Source organism: Colletes latitarsis, chromosome 11 (genome assembly GCF_051014445.1).
Source record: "Colletes latitarsis isolate SP2378_abdomen chromosome 11, iyColLati1, whole genome shotgun sequence".
Taxonomy (NCBI): domain Eukaryota; kingdom Metazoa; phylum Arthropoda; class Insecta; order Hymenoptera; family Colletidae; genus Colletes; species Colletes latitarsis.
This window is the reverse complement of record NC_135144.1, coordinates 23,472,580-23,489,976: the sequence shown is the minus strand read 5'-3', so window position 1 is coordinate 23,489,976 and position 17,397 is coordinate 23,472,580. Positions and strand designations below refer to the sequence as shown.

The following is a 17,397-nucleotide window of genomic DNA, read 5'->3' as shown; positions in this document are numbered from 1 at the left end:
CCTATACGAAGCTTGTACTTTACTTTGTAGTGCCCTGACACTCACTCATTAACTATTCTAGTTTATTACTTGTGCTTATTTCTCGTGTGTTTGAAAATAATTTTTAAAAGTGATTTTATTCTTATCATTACTAGCATTACAAACCCCGGGACAGTGATCCAATACAGTCGTTTTCTTTTGTAACTCAGTCAGGTTATGTTTACATCCTTAGTCGCCGGCCAACCGTCTTCACCTTGGAACTGAACTGACGAATTCCTTCTCTGCGTGACACGACTACGCTGTACATTCTCTGCGCCCTTAATCTGTGTGTTACGGAAAAAATAATTGAATGTAACGTGTATTCCGTACTTCGTTTATACCAATGCTACAGACTCGTAACCTGAGTTGCGTACAGTTTCGTGCTTCTTACTATTGCTGTGTCAAACCCAATATTATCGACAAAGAATTGAGGAAAATTTTTATATAGATCTAGTGAGAATTTAAACAAATAACCTTAGAAAATATACTATACACAAAAGGAACATTTATACGAGAAACTCATTGAAATTTAGATTGAAAGTTAATATTAACACACTATATGTTTCTATGGTAGAATTAATATATTTCAATCGATCTAGTTACTTACGCGTTCCATAACAGATCGATATTCAAGCAGCGCCACTGATTGGCTGACTTGCATTGTGACGTCACGAAAGTATATCGATAATAAATAAATAGTAATTAATTGTTTGTCTGGTATCTTTTTTGTACTTATTTTATTTATTTTATATATTTGCTTTCTTTATTTTCAGTTATTCGAGATATAAGGTTTAACCTTTCTTTTAGAAATACATACCGGGAATCGAGACGTTGTGTTGGACTACGTGACTACCTCACCCCACTCCCCGCCTATTAATTCGCGCGGTAAACGTGTCCGGACCTGCTCTTCATTCCTCGTCTGGAAACTGGTGTGATGAGGTACGGTGACAGGCTTCGCGTCTAATTAGGTATGTACTTTTTAATTATTGTGATCTAAACATTTCTAATCGTTAGTAGTATTCTCCGGTACTCTCTGTTGGCGATTTCGTTTCGTATTAATACGTTTCTATTATAAAATCAGTTGAATCTTTAAGTCGATAAATAGACAGATCTGTGTGCTTACTTAATTGTTTCTGATTTCTAATCCGAATTTGTTTTTTTCAGAAATTTTGATGACCGCGTGCAATGCGGTCGGTAGAATCAGTGGTTGTTCCGTAGTATAGGTTATTGTCTTTCGAAGCACAGTGGCTTCGAGTAGAGTTACGTTTACATTTTAGGTTATACGCGAGGGTCGAATCAGTGTATATTGCGCGTTTGTAAATTTCGTCCAGAGCATCGTGGCTCTCTTTGCTTCAAATGTCGCGACAGTAGAATCATTTGTTCGTCGAATTTGATTTTCGGTCGCGTTAGTTTTACAATTGTTCTTTAGAAAATTAAAATTACTCGTTATCGGTATTAGTGTCAGTGCATCCCTGAAGAGGAGTATTTGGCGATACTCCACGAGCGAAAAAGTGTAAGTATATTTGTACTTTGTTAAAAAATTCCTATTGTTAATTTCAAGTTTTGTTACATTGGCTTTAAATTTTCAAAATTATCGGAAATCTTTATATTGAAACTACAGTTTCTACAATTTTAAAGACAGAATGTTATCTTTTCTGTCTTCTTTTGCAGAATCCTGACATCTCATTTATTTATGGATTCATGATCCAGAGAAGTTCATGGTTCCAGGTATTAGTGTTGCATTCTACGATCGGTGAGTCTTTTACATTTCTTATTCCTCTGAAACAGCTGTTTTTGATTGTTAATCGCGACCTAGTTCTGACGACTAAATTTTCAATCGCATCCGTTAATCGATTGATTAGTCCAATTAAATTAGTTGATTGGTTCCTAACTGTGGACCGTACATCTTTAATTCCTACCACAATAAGCGCTATGATCGTTTTCTGTAACATGTTGGTAATGTTGCGAGTGATATCGAAATGATAATAGGGCTCCAGAGAAATTGTCCGAAAAAATATAAAATGTATGTCACATCTCCTTGTATACCTTGTTAGTGGTGTAAGATCTACTTGAATACTTTGTATGTGCTGGTCAGTAAGAACCGACATTCTAAGGAATCAGTGATTTTAAAACGACCACATAACCTAAAGACCGATGGCGCCTGAAACTATACCCAATTCAAACACTAACATCAGTAAAGTTAACTAATGTGGGAAAGTTTTTCTTCTACACAACAAACAGTATTGTTGATATTAGCACAGATAAGGTATACGAGTAGACCTATACCTTATGGACTTTTGTGGCCGAATCTGACTGCCATACCGACCTGAAAATTCAGTGGTGATTTTAGCGGCCTCTTCTCATGGATAGCGGTCAGTTGAGAAACTATTCACTGAATTAGTATTGATAGGCAGACAGCTGTAGTGTGTGCGTAAATACATGTGAGTTGACTATGGAAGGGATTAAAATTTATTTTTAAATCTGAGGGTAACGTTGCGAATGACACAAAAGTAATAATGGGGTTTCGAGACCCCATAAACATGGGCCGAAAAAATACATTGAATGAAAGATCTACCCGTATACCTCGTCTGTGACAATACTCTAGAATCTTTGATGAATCAATGAGAATCAAAACTAATCTAGTGAAGAAACTCTATATTTATGATGACTTATGCAAGGCGGATCGCAGCCAATTTGCTAATATTATTCAGTTTTTAATTAATAATTGCATTACCCAACTAAGAGCGATACGATTATTAATTAAACGTTAAATAATATTACCCAGGTCTCACCACGTGGAGGTTGCTGCGAGTGGAGACCCAAAGGGAGATAGATGGAATCCAAGTTCCATCGATCTCCCTTTCGCAATTTTACAATCTGAATGACTAAACTAAGAAGATAGAAGGAACCCAAGTCCCTCCGATCTTCTAGTTTAGTTGTGCCAAGTAATTGTTTGGTTTAAAGAGGAGTGAAGCTAAGTCGTGAGAGACGCGACGCGACGCGATGCTGAACCGTACAGCGGATCTTTGGGATCGAACCCACTGCACTTGCTAACTCGATCTCTATAGAAAAATGGATGCTGCATCCCTGAATCGAGGTCTCCATTTCTCCAACGCAACCCGCCGGGAGCCCGAAGGACCCGACTTGGGCTGTCTGACAAAGAGAGAGTACCTGAGACAGGAACGACTTCCGCTGGAAGGTGTGCGTTTCCGCAGAATACGGAAACTCCACACCTTCCAGCGAAGAAACATTTTCCTTCAATCGAGCTACCAAGAGAAGGCGGTTAGACCTTTCGGACCAACTGGACGGCCGATCACATGTTCCATTCAATGGAAGAGCGGTGATCGAAGCGAGAAACGAGAGAACGAATCGAGTGAAGCTACTTGTCAAACAATTACTTGACATACGGAGACGCGTACAATGGTCGTCGATGCTTAAGTCTAGTTTAATTATACCAAGTAATTATTTAGTTTAAAGAGGAGTGAAGCTAAGTCGTGAGAGACGCGACGCGACGCGATGCTGAACCGTACAGCGGATCTTTGGGATCGAACCTACTGCACTTGCTAACTCGATCTCTATAGAAAAATGAATGCTGCATCCCTGAATCGAGGTCTCCATTTCTCCAACGCAACCCGCCGGGAGCCCGAAGGACCCGACTTGGGTTGTCTGACAAAGAGAGAGTACCTGAGACAGGAACGACTCCCGCTGGAAGGTGTGCGTTTCCGCAGAATACGGAAACTCCACACCTTCCAGCGAAGAAACATTTTCCTTCAATCGAGCTACCAAGAGAAGGCGGTTAGACCTTTCGGACCAACTGGACGGCCGATCACATGTTCCATTCAATGGAAGAGCGGTGATCGAAGCTAGAAACGAGAGAACGAATCGAGTGAAGCTACTTGTTAAATAATTACTTGACATACGAAGACGCGTACAATGGTTGCCGACGCTTAAGTCTAGTTTAATTATACCAAGTAATTATTTGGTTTAAAGAGGAGTGAAGCTAAGTTGTGAGAGACGCGACGCGACGCGATGCTGAACCGTACAGCGGATCCGAGGACCGAACCTACTGCACTTGCTAACTCGATCTCTGTAGAAAAATGAATGCTGCATCCCTGAATCGAGGTCTCCATTTCTCCAACGCAACCCGCCGGGAGCCCGAAGGACCCGACTTGGGCTGTCTGACAAAGAGAGAGTACCTGAGACAGGAACGACTTCCGCTGGAAGGTGTGCGTTTCCGCAGAATACGGAAACTCCACACCTTCCAGCGAAGAAACATTTTCCTTCAATCGAGCTACCAAGAGAAGGCGGTTAGACCTTTCGGACCAACTGGACGGCCGATCACATGTTCCATTCAATGGAAGAGCGGTGATCGAAGCGAGAAACGAGAGAACGAATCGAGTGAAGCTACTTGTTAAATAATTACTTGGCATACGGAGACGCGTACAATGGTCGTCGATGCTTAAGTCTAGTTTAATTGTACCAAGCAATTGTTTTGTTTAAACAGAGGGGTGAAGCTAAATTCTGGGAGACGCGACGCGACGCGATGCTGAACCGTGCAGCAGATCTTCGGATCGAATCGACACTACCCTTGGTAGATTGATTTCTATTTCTAGAAATCGATCTATCATGGGCAGGCGACTAGATCTTTCGGACAAACTGGACGGCCGATCACATGTTTCGTTCTACGAAACAGCGGTGATCGAAGCGAGAAACGAGGGAACGAATGAACGAGAAGCTAGTTGGTAAACAATTGCGTGGCACATACGCGGATACACTAGAGACTTAAAATTAACGTCGAAATTTGAGCTAGCAGATTCGGAACTAAAATTCTGAAGATAGGAGAAAACAAGACTCCTATTTTCTACATTAGTGGTACCAAGCAATTATCTCTTTTAAGAAGGGATGAAGCTAAATCGTGGGATACGCGACGCGACGCGATGCTAAACCATGCAGCGGATCTTAGGATCGAATCTACTGCCCTTGATATCTCGAGCTACCAAGGGAAGGCGATTATATCCTTTGGACCAACTACACGGCCGATCACTTGCTTTCTACATTAAAGCAGTGGTGATCGAAACGGGAAACGAGATGACGAGAGAAAGTGAAGCTACTTGGTCAATAATTACTTGGTAGGGCGCGGCAACACGGACAATAGAAAAATCTTCGACGTTAATTTTAATATTCGCGACGAAGCTTAAGACTAATGTACTTGGAATTAAAGGTCCCTCGGCGGATGAATCCCTCTGTGGTTGAATCCCTTGGTAGTTGAATCCCTCGATGATAGAATCCCTTGATGGTTGAATCCCTCGGCGGTTGAATCCCTCGGCGGATGAATCCCTCGGCGGATGAATCCCTCTGTGGTTGAATCCCTTGGTAGTTGAATCCCTCGATGATTGAATCCCCTGATGGTTAAATCCCTCAGCGGTTGTAGCGTCCTCCCTCGATGTCCTTGGAATTGATCTACAATAGATCTGACCTGAAACAAAAACTGCTACTTGTGTTAGTATCATTAAAGAACACTTAATAAAGACCAATGTAGAGGAGTAATTTGTTGCGCTGATGTATCGGAGAATGTAATGGAGCAGATGAAAATCTATAAGTTGGACAACCTACGAAATTTAGAAACACTCATACCTAAAGAATTAAAAGATGTATGTTAGTATGGGTCTTATTCTATTAGCAGTGTACTTAGCAAAATGTCCTAAGAATATTACAAATAAAGACAAAATAAAAATTATAATTAATTAATAAACGATGCTGATATACCTAGCTGGAGTCAATGAATTGTACGAATTGAGAATATTTTTATCGAGTCAGAATCGGAAGAAAATGAACGAAACGTCGAAACCACATCGCAAATAATATCAAAGTAAAAATTATAATTAATCAACTGACGATACTGATAATCGGAAGAAAATGAACGAAACGTCAAAACCACATCACAAATAACATCAAAGTAAAAATTATAATTAATCAACTGACGATACTGATAATCGGAAGAAAATGAACGAAACGTCGAAACCACATCACAAATAACATCAAAGTAAAAATTAAAATTAATCAACTGACGATACTGATGTACGCAGGAAAGAGTCAAACGATTGTACGAAATAACAAGAAGTGAAAACAGTATTTTATCATACATCATCTTTGAACATCAGTTCTTGTTACAGACAGACATGAATTCCAGAAACAATCGAAAGATAGAAACAGTAAATGACCACATATACTTAAGATACCACTAGGATTGTCAAAATGAATAATGGAAGAACAAGAATGACCAACAATTCAAGAGAATATCGATAAGGGGAAACATCCATAGAAACGAAACAGAAACCAGTAAATCAAACAAAATCAATATTTCCATCAAACGGTACTCAGAAACATACAAGTAAATTTGGCATCAATAAAATAAGAGAGGGGGAAAATTTGTACAGAGCTCACCACTGACCAGCAAGTAGTCGCAATTGGTCACCACAAGCTCACCATTGGTCAACTGGTCAGCACTGGTCAGTAGTGGTCAGCTCTGGTCAGCCCTGGTCAGCCCTGGTCAGCCCTGGTCCCCCTGGTCCCCCTGGTCCCCCTTGGTCAGCCTAGGATGATCCCGGGATACCCACCGAGCCAGGAAGTCCGCCTCCCTTGGACCCCCCCGCGAGAATGAGACATGTAAGTCTCCGCATGAGCCTTTAATGTAGTGGCGGAGGAGTGGGGAGAGCACAGCGTGCGTCAGCCATCTTTACGCGTCCGATGGACAAATTATTTCGCGAAAAATTATTATTTACGCATACTGATGGGCCCTTTCATTATTCATATACCACATATTGTTAAGAATTGTTTAAACTATTGCGTTGGAATGTTAAACAATGCTAGGTTTTATTTATAATTGTTTTATTCACACCATCGTCGAGTATGTACTCTGTATGGAGTTTACATGCAGCGATTGGTATTCTTGTAAAAGATTATTTTAATATTTGTTAAGTTTCATATCGCACGAATCAATGATTAATACCATTACCATCGCGACATCGCGTTTTACGGGCAAAAAGACAGATTTCTCTCGCATCGCGAACGTCACTTCCTCTTGTGTTCATTTCTAAATCTGTTGGTAACGTTGCGAGTGACACGAAAATAGTAATGGAGCTCTATAGCCCCAGAAAAATGGGCCGAAAAAATGCATTGGGTGAAAGATCAACTCGTACATACAGGTATACCTTGTCTGTGGTGAAAGGGCTACTCGTATACCTTGTCTGTGTTATTAGCATATGTAGGTTAGTCATTTTTTAGAGACAACGTATTTACAGCCTTATAATTTCCACAACTCTATTTATGAACGAATTTTAAGTCGTATAAGAATATGTAGATTTCAACATTGTTAGATTTATTTGTTTATTAACATTTTTAAACTTATATGCTCTGAGAAATTTATATTATCATTTGAAACACAAACTAAAGGCTATATTTTACAAAGTATACGATGCTTCCTAATGATTGTTTTAAATAAGAATTATCATCTACAGAAGTCATCTAAACAAAATAAACGGATGAACATTGTTTCAGTGAACTATGTGATTGATTTATTGATTAATTTAGTCAATGATATCAGAAAATAGGAATGGTTGAAGTTCAAACGATTCTCAACAGGTGTCAGCACAGCCATTGATAGTCAGCAATCAGTGGTTCTCATTCATCAGCAATGGTGATAAAAATGTCAGGGATTCAATGAGGCTTCAGGGAGAGCAAAATATTTTGCAGAGTAGAAGTTAGTTTTTCAGTAAATGTAATTTTAAATCATAGAAAATAATAATTGCTTATTGGGCACAGTATTGTAACATTTAAGTAACTATTATATTTTACATTATACGTGTCAATATTACAGTTGTTCAAAAAATTTTGTTGTACTTAGAATTTAAGTGCAAATAAATTTCTGGAGCTGTAAGGGTCGAATATTAAACGAAAAATTACTTCCTTTTTACTTTCTGAAATATTTTTCAGGAAACATGTAAAGGTTAAATTTAATGCACATTGTTTTTACACATTAAAGCAATTGCAGAGTACAATATTTTTACTTTATTGGTACACTTGTAAAGCATAAATAATGTGAATACTGTAAAACATTTGCAATATCTTTTTCTGTGTGGTTTCTCCTTTAGACGTGTTGTCGCTTATACGGATTTGGGTCGATGGGTCGAGCGATAAAAAAGTAACTATTGATTTCGGAAAAAAATCAACGAACAAGTATCGCATTTGCAAAACGACATTTAACTTGGCCATTCGGACAATGAGCTGAGGTCATTTTTACTGACGAGTTCAAGTTTGATCGTGTGAATTATGTCAGGAAAACATATGTGAGACACCGTGTGTGAGAATAATTTTTTTAAAATTGTATCAATTCCACAATTAACGATGATGGAGGATTAATTCTTGACTGAGATACAATGAGCGTTAATACAGTCGTCGTATAGTTTGTCGTATCGAGGGAATCGTGGACCGTTTTAAATATTTGAACGCAGATATAGATGTGCTACTTCCATATCCCAGTGACCAAATGCCACACGGTTGGGTCTACCATGTCGGCAACGACTCCACGCTCGTGTTGTAAACCTATTTGTAACAAGACGAAATATTAATATAATGAAGTAGCCATCACAATCCTCTGAATTACAATATAATATTAATATATATACAATTCTATGCTAATAAGAAAATGCATTGAATTAATACTATTCATACCAATAAGGTGTAATGAAGTTTAATAACAAAGCGGTTTACCAACTACATATTGATGCATCATAAGTAAAATCAAAAGACACAAATGTAAGCAGCAAAGAATATTAAGCATGTATCGTCTTGAATTAATTTTGCAATTTCGTACATAAACGTTAAATTATTTAAGCGTCTGTAAGTATATGGCCACCATTTTATACAGAGCGAGTTATTAGCCAAAGGAATAGAACGATAATAATTTCAAACTCGAGACCAGGTCTGCATGTTAGTCTTCGCCCAGAGCCGCTTCTACGATCGAACTTTCTTCATTTCCAAAATATTTTCTCCAATATTTAGTCTCGATTCTAGACGCTAAAAGTGCTGACGTCGTATTCCAGTCTGAACCGATAACGTTGGAAGTAACCCGGAAACGGTAAGGATGCTTGCGAGTACCAAATCTGTTCGACGCAAAAAGCATTGCTCGCAGCGTCTCTCTACCTCGTCCGTGGTACAAACGATTTAAAAACCAACGTCGATTTTAACCACACGCTTTCGTTCTTTAAAGTCTACTCAACGTACGAAACTTTACGATATTTCTAAAATCTGTTCGAAGCTTCACCCTTACGTTATGTAAACAGATCCTATCGCGTTTTATTTTAATCGATCGTGCCTACCGATAGAGAAGGGCTTTCCGTGTAAGTGTTCTCGCCGCAGCAGAGAAGGGATTTGTTCGATCTGCACAGAGGATCGAAGAGGGGAGACGCCTAGCTACCCTCGATAATGGAAGAAAGAGGGCGACCTCGAAGCCCTTCGCACCCGTTTCGTTCGATGCGTCGTCGGTCTCGCGTTGTTCAAGTTAGTCGCGTCAACGATGGACTCGACACGTCGTGCGTGTTCTAATTTTCTAACGCGTTAGGGGATTTGTGCATCAGCGAAACGTGAGAGCAGATAACACCGAGGTAAACGCGTACAGTGTTTCCGTGTATAAACGCGTGTATATCGTTCAACACCTTGCGGGCGAGCGTTGCAATCGAAAATGATCCGTGAGTCCAAAAAGAGTCATTCGATAAGAACGGAAATCTGCGCAGAATCGAGTACCGTTCCAGTGCCGTTCACACCAGACACGTCGATTTTCCTTGAAGTTTGATCCGCATTGCGCATTCATTCGATAGGCGCATCGCGCAACGGTATCTCGTCCCATTGTCGTCATCGTCGCCATCGTCGTTGTCCACTTTCTTCAGTTTCTTCTTCTTTTCTCTCTGCCAACACCTTCGCCACCTTTCGACGGTATTCCGTTTGGACGGTACGTACGAACTCTTTACACTCTTCCTGTCGGGCGGTCGATAACGGCATTTTTCCACGCGAGTGACGATCGATTAATCCGGATTTGATTCCGAAGAGCCAGTCCTTCCGTCTATCAGCGATTTAAATTCATCGTCGCGTCGAAGCCAAACGCGGGAACGAGCACAACAGGAGGAGTTGAAGAAGACGACGACGACGACGATGAGCGACAGTGAGAATCGAAAGAAGTCTGTATTCGCGTTTCACGCTTCGCTCGAGCGTCCGTTTAATGTATTCGAGAGAAATACCAAAAATCAAAGAGGAACAGTCGATGTATATCGATTAAATACAAACTTGATGCGTCTCGTTTTCATCGTACTCGATTATTTTGTTTTCGTACGCAAACAAAAAGATATCAATCGACGAGGAGACCGAAGCTCGCGAATTCGATCGTTATCTCGCGATTTACAATTTTATCGGCGGGATAAAAGGCGAGATGCGGTGATATCTTTGAAAGATATATGATCGATCGCTCGATAACGCTGCTCGAGGCTCCGTAACGGATAGATCGCGCAGGGATGTCGATAAAAATGTAAAAGTTATGCGTCGGTTGGGCCGAAGCTGCGGCAGAGCGAGGTGGTGGTTGTCGCGTTGACGACGGCGGTGGCGACGGCGATGGCGGTGACTGTGACGGTGTCGGTGACGGTGACGGTGGCGTGTGTAATGGGAGGTAGAAAGAAAGAGACTAACAACTAGGGAATAGCACGGAAAGGGAGAGCGCAGGTACACGTATCTGCCTATATAGTTAAGGAGTAACTACGGGCATATACGTCGCTTCGGAGGACGACGGTTGCTACGATATCGATCCCACGCAATATCGCGTTGTTCCCAGTAGTGTTTCCGCAGCCGTAGCGACGCTAGGCGTCCCCATGTCTCGTTCGCCGGCGTCCGTGCAACGATCGGTCGAATCGCACTGATCGAGCGTCGCTCGTAATTGACGTTAATTAAAAGATCGAACGCGCGGACTTTACGAGGCAACAAACGTTCCGCCGAAGTTTCGAGGAAAGCAAAAGGGCGGGCGGGGAGGTGTGGTCGTACGATATAGGGACAACGAAAGCAAGCACGAATATCTTGTTCTTATATTTTCTTGCAGACGCTATCGACGAGTCTGTATGCGTATCGTTCTATCTCCGGTGAAAATGTGGGGAAGGGCGAGTATGGCAGCTGTGATGGTCCTCTTCTTTATGTGCTCGTGGACGCTCGGCGTGGTTCACGGCGAAGGTACGTTCTGCTAACTATTCGCGGATTCGAACGATTTATTTTTCACGAGACAGCAACGCGTAGTTAAGTAGGATGCAGATTCGGTAATACGGTTCGTTCGATAGGAAACATGGCGGATGTCGGTCCGAGCGACACGGACGCTGAGGGTATTTTAGAACGCGGGACTGCATGGCTATGGAGTCAGCGCGACAAAGACGCTGGTTGGGGGAACGATACTCATCGGGTTCTGTTGGTCCTTCGACTGAGCAACCTCTCGCGGGAAGATAACGTCGCTCCTGCGGCACCGATCGAGTTGCAGCTGAGCAGCAAACAGATGGAGCTCGAAATAGTGTTGCTACTATGGAGGTAATGATTCGCAGCGTCGAACTATAGACGAGGTATACGAGTAGACCTTATACCTAATGTATTTTTTCGGCCCATTTTTTGGGGGCTCCAGAACCTCATTAATGTGCAGAAGTTATGATGTTTCAAACATATGCATGAAACTTCAGGAGAATCATTCATTCATGGTCAGACATTATATTTTCGGTAATGAATTTTTTTCTCAAAAGTGCGTACGATTTCGAGGGTATATCTATTCACCAAAAATGATTGTAATTGATCCCCGCAACAGAATATAATTTTTCCAGAACGATTTGAAATTTTTTAATTTTCTCGAAAAATTTTCCGATCGGTATGACAGTCAGATTGGGTCACGAAAGTCCATAAGGTGTAGGATCTACATGTATGTCATGTCTGTGATCGAACGTCGCGCGATATTTAACGCTTTGTCGACTGTGCACTCTCTATACCGTTGAAGTTAACTTGACTCTAAAATGATTAAGCCTCGATTCCACTTTCTCTTATATCGTTCGTAACAAGCGAGACTCAAATTCCCAATCTCCATTAGAAAAAATATTTTTGTCCTCTCGTTAGCTTCGATATGTTTCAGAAAATGAAAATGTGATTCGTGTATACATTTGTTTAGGAAGTTCGTTACAGTTTTTTTAATTTTGCATCGATCATCGTACTTTTGAAATATTTCGTATTTTCCACTTTCATTATTTCAGTTATCAAGACACAGCTCGCACTTTTACAAACATCCTTTTTCCCCACTTTCCTCATTATTACTTTGTAAGTCAAAAATTGACGAGGAAACGCATCTTTAAAGAACGCTCCATCGATTTTACGTGCAATTTAGTTTTCTACGATTATAAAAGCAATCGACAATTGATTGTACCGACTTCTATACCGACGAAGTTAAGCATCGTTGAGAACCGCTGTCAAAGCACTTTCAGAACGAAACGAGTTCGTCATGAATGCTTGTCAGCGCTCGGTAGATCGAACGTTCGTTCTCCACGAAGAGTGAACGGAATGGTGATCGATTGAATTTTCTCAGGCACAGAGAAATCGGTTTCTCTCCGGTAAGATTGGCGCGCTACACCCTCGCCTTGAACGCCATGTGCACGGATCCAAGGCAGTTTCACGGTCACGATCTGATCGGAACGCTCCAACATCACGAGCCTCCCACAGACTATGAATTCGCCCTTACGACGCTAGCTGCGTGCAACGCCCAAGCCCACGTGCGAAAAAGACAGATACGTCGGTTGCTGGACATCGCGAACGATTATCAGGATCACAATGTCGGTGAGCGTCGCGATCGTCCAGTTAAGGTTTACACAGAGTGTTCATCCTAACCGTAGCACCGATTTTTTAGACACTTACACTAGTCAGACAAAAAAATGTTTGGAATAAAAGTTAGTAAGTACTTTGAGGAAAACAAAGTGCAGTAATAAATATTTCGAAAAATTCTTTGATATGTGCATGACCATTTCATCCGTGAAAATCGCGAACGCTGTTGCTCTTCTTAATGTGCGTTCCTTTTTAGACACGGTCGCGATGGTGATCCTCGCCCTGAAGTGTATCGTTCAGGATCACAGACATCGAAACCTTCATCATTTCGTACGCAAACCATCGATCGGTTTGGCACAAAGACGCGACGGTAGTTTCGGGGATTTGCGAACGACGGCTTTGGCGTTGCAAGCTCTCGAGGAAGCAGAGAACGAATCTATTGACAACTGGAACCGATCGGCCGCCATCGCATGGCTGACGAGCCAGCAACGAGCCGATGGTTCTTTCGCTGGTGATGTTCGCGCAACAGCCGAGGCCCTTCTTGGGGTGACTCCGCGAGGTTTGGCAAATATTCGAACTCTCGACTGTGGCCAAGGACTCACCGATACCTCGCCGCCGCGACTCACCACCACCACCACAACCACTACTACCACCACTAGTAATGGTAATGGTAACAGTAATGGTAACAGTAATGGTAACGGTGAGTAGTAGTTCCCGTTTCCCTATTACTTTGTCATTTACTTTCCCTCTTTCACATTCTCGTCATTAGTCGATTTTATGATCGTCTTTGATCGAGTAACTCACCTCGAGAAGAGGTTCCTGAGGTGTAATAATGAGTTTTTAATGAAGATTTTGCACAGTTTTAAGACTTCAGGATAAGAGAAATCAACGATACAGAATATGTAACGTGAGGTGTGTTTTCATCTTTGAAACCTTCGATTCTAGTAACATCTGAATAAGATCTAAAGATGTATTTAAAATAATATGACAGAAACATATTCTTATATGTTTATGTATGCACATTTCTTTGCATTGCAAATTTTCTTTTGTGCTCTTTTGATATGTGTCACTAGATTAAAGAGCCCTTACTTTGAAAAGTTCTGCTCTATAAGATTCAAACCTGCATTAAAGAACATAGGTATGGCAGATAAACGTCCTATCATTCTTGGTGCATCCGTAATTATTATACCATTAATTTCATTATCTCAAGTTCTATAACTGCGCAAACTCCCATTAAAATATTAACGTTACATCTGAGGATCTTAAGTTGTACGAAATGAAAATTGCTTAAGAAGGGTTTGACTATTCCGTGGACTGTTGTATTCCTGCTTCAGAGGTACAGTAAAATCTCGATATAGTGGATATCGGATTTAACGGGTAAAATTTTATGGTTCAGTGTCGTCATATTCTCGAATGACTGGAAGACAGCAAGTTACGTTAATGACAGGACATATTAAAATAAACATAAACAATGATAAAATAGTTAGAATAATCTCTTCCTTGTTATTATGAAATAAGAAGAAAATTTGTAAGCATTTCTTAATGCCCGACATATACTAAATTGGCAGTTCGTAATGTAAAAATGGTTATATCGTGTTTAGTAATATGCAATTAATTATTTAACGTATATCATAGTTTTGCACAGATGCTATTTCATCGCCATTCGTTTTTAAGAGACACAAAGAATCGAGAATTTACTGCGTATCGTGTATTATTAAAAATGGTTCGATGTGTTCAGCAGAGTCAACGATTTCAAGTAATCTTAGCGAGGCTGTGTCAGCAGCTTCTGGAACTAACGCGAATAACGAAAGCTTGGGAAACGACACCAGCAATGGAAACAAGGGGAACAGTGCAGGGAATGCGTTCAATGCCAGTAATGCGGACAGCAGTGTGATAGTTAGTACCAGGATGCCAATTATGGTGAACGTTTCTTATACACTGTGGGTTGGCAGTCACGTGAACGAGACGTATAATCTGACAGTGACGGCTCCTAAAAACGAAACATTCTACGAGGTGATGCATCTTGCCGCAGAAATGTCGCCCCATTTTCAATTTGTTGCATCAAAATGGCCGAACGGACATTACGTTCACACGATAGCCGGATACAAAGAGGAGCCGATGTCCTATCATTACTGGCTGCTCTATCGACTCCCTTCGCCTCCAAATCCTTCTAGGCCACCGGGTAATCACCTGGTTGCCCCCGGAGGTATGAGCAATTCTTAACGACGCAGCAAATGAACGGTACCGATTCGTTTCTGTTTTCGAACACACTCTAAATATGAATGAGTATACTTATTGACAGCACGCAGTAAAAACTGCATATAAACATGTGCCACATTCGAGTTCGTTCTCGAATTATAGCCATTGTTTTACACCTGCAAAGTGCAGTTGTTTATCTTCACAGGAAGTGTGGAAAATGGCCAACTTCAATTTAGTCGCAGAAGTTAAAGGAAAGTCTCTCAAATATATCAGTATATATTGAATACTCAATCAAAGTTTTAAAAAGTATTAATTCCAATAATCATTTTTATTCTTCATTGTTGCTATTCTTTAAATACTATCGTTATCATTTGTTTCAGTGTGATTCATGATTAATAGCTCTGAAAATAATTAATCTTTCAGTGTCTGACACTCCTTTTCTAAATAGATTTATATCTTAAAGACGATCGATTTGAAATGTCTTTTCATCGAACAGATATCTAGTGGGGTGACAATTCGCATGCAGATGTTTGGTGTTGGTTAAATTATACTCATCAAGTCATACATCAAACTTTTGCAGAGATCATTTCCTAATTTTAATATATATTCATTATCGTGCATAACACTCAATAAATTACAAACGAACGAACTTGGCAGATTTATAGAACAGAATAATCAACAAGATTGATATGTTGCAAGAAGACATCGAGAATTGTATACAAACGATCTAGTAGAATCAGTTATACTAATTCGATTTGTGATTAATCCTATATTGTATGCTGTACTCGATTAGGAAACCGATAATCACAATCCATGTAAAGCTCAGTGAGGAAATTTTACTGAATATTTTTATACTATTTTTATAACTTGTAAATGGCTAAGTCAAGATTTTTTTTATATAAAGTTTTATTTTTGAGAGACTTTTGCACAAGATTCCATTATACTTAGCCCAACTTCGTTACATTTAATCCTTCGTTGCACCAACAACTCGACGTTGCTGTTCATTTGCTGTGTCGTTAAGTGTTTTAGCGTTTCCGTCATGCTCTAAAGAAGAAAACTTTTAGGCGTCGATGATCTGCAAATCAGCAAAGGCGAACATTATCTCTTTTGGTATAAGAAACTATGAAGAGCAACGAAGCATCGACAATTAGTCGAAACAGTTTGAGAAATAGACGAAGAAAGGATCGTACGAGCGGAACTGTGAAAACCGAGAAAAAGAGAGTTAAAAAATGCCTAGTTACTCGGAATTAATATAAAAAAAACAAAAAAAAAAAAAGTTAAAAAAAAATGGAAGCTCATTTTATTCACTGCCATCGCTAAGCGTGTACGAAAACGTACACGACATTTTCCAGAATTAATTTCGTACGGATCCACTCGTGCGTTAAGTTACTTAGGAAGATGCCGAGGAAATAGAGCTGGCAGTGACGTTTTTGGAACTCTGCTCTAATGGTCGATTCGACTAATCGGTAAAAATAAAGCACGACACATCCTAACGTATACCGATACTCGACTGACGTATGGTGATAACGATAACCATGCGTATCGTAAATCGTAACTTAAGCTAAAGGCATAACATTTTCTATGAAACTGCAATGCACAACCACATTGTACCTACTTATACGATATGGCGATATCATATCGATGATCAACGTATCAATTGATATTTAATAAATCCCATATCTATATGTATTAGCAAGTTAACCTACTTCTTGATATTATGCTACGCGTGTTGCTTTACAATCACCGAATTCCAGTGCTACGAGAAACGAAGTCAAGCTTGCCGCGATGCGTACATCAAAATTCATCTGGAACAATGCGTTTCGATCGACGGTTTTTCATAATTTGCCTAACGTCGCAATGTACAGTCTCCTTTGTTTTTTGAAATTAATAAAGTGTACAATTATGAATTAGATTTGGTATCTTGTTCCTTTGGATTTCGACGTTATCCACTTCCATGGTAGTTTCCACTCTCTCAGATTATTTCTTCTTTATTTAAGCGATTTTCCAAAGCCTTCCAATTCAAGTATATTTTCTTTTCTACTTCAGACTATGCGTGCCTTCTTTGTGTAGTTAGCACCATGAGATTTAGTTTTGATGCTATTATAAGGTATGAACAGATTACCAGTTTTATGATAGATTTTAACGATTAGAACTAATTTAAACTGATACAAAAAAACATTTTAATGGTCGGAGAGATATTTTACTAGGGCAGTATATGTTGAAATAATACAATATGTAACGAAGACTTAGACATAGAAAGTTCTACTGTGCTTTCTGTTGCTATAGCTTGTACATACGAGATCC

At 40.1% G+C, this 17,397-nt stretch overlaps 1 protein-coding gene across 7 annotated transcripts; it reads left to right on the top strand.

Annotated features, from left to right (window-relative positions):
* The first annotated feature begins 1,707 nt into the window (after positions 1-1,707).
* LOC143347885 (uncharacterized protein CG3556) lies at positions 1,708-17,005 on the top strand. Of its 7 annotated transcripts, none has more exons than XM_076777502.1 (7): positions 1,708-1,771; positions 11,156-11,283; positions 11,388-11,628; positions 12,662-12,909; positions 13,151-13,594; positions 14,636-15,100; positions 16,158-17,005. In XM_076777502.1, the coding sequence occupies exons 1-7, from the start codon at positions 1,737-1,739 to the stop codon at positions 16,217-16,219; spliced, it is 1,623 nt and encodes a 540-aa protein (XP_076633617.1). In that variant the 5' UTR covers positions 1,708-1,736; the 3' UTR covers positions 16,220-17,005. The 7 variants fall into 7 exon arrangements, with proteins under 7 accessions (XP_076633617.1, XP_076633616.1, XP_076633618.1 ...); XM_076777501.1 differs by having other exon boundaries at positions 14,633-15,100; XM_076777503.1 differs by lacking the exon at positions 1,708-1,771 and adding an exon at positions 9,523-9,680 and having other exon boundaries at positions 14,633-15,100.
* The last annotated feature ends 392 nt before the right edge of the window (positions 17,006-17,397 follow it).

Excerpts from the sequence above, each read along its gene's own strand:
- LOC143347885 (XM_076777501.1), top strand. The coding sequence starts at position 1,737 with ATGGTTCCAGGTATTAGTGTTGCATTCTACGATCG. Across the intron at positions 11,284-11,387 it reads CGGCGTGGTTCACGGCGAAG|GAAACATGGCGGATGTCGGT; the intron begins GTACGTTCTGCT and ends TTCGTTCGATAG. Across the intron at positions 11,629-12,661 it reads ATAGTGTTGCTACTATGGAG|GCACAGAGAAATCGGTTTCT; the intron begins GTAATGATTCGC and ends GAATTTTCTCAG.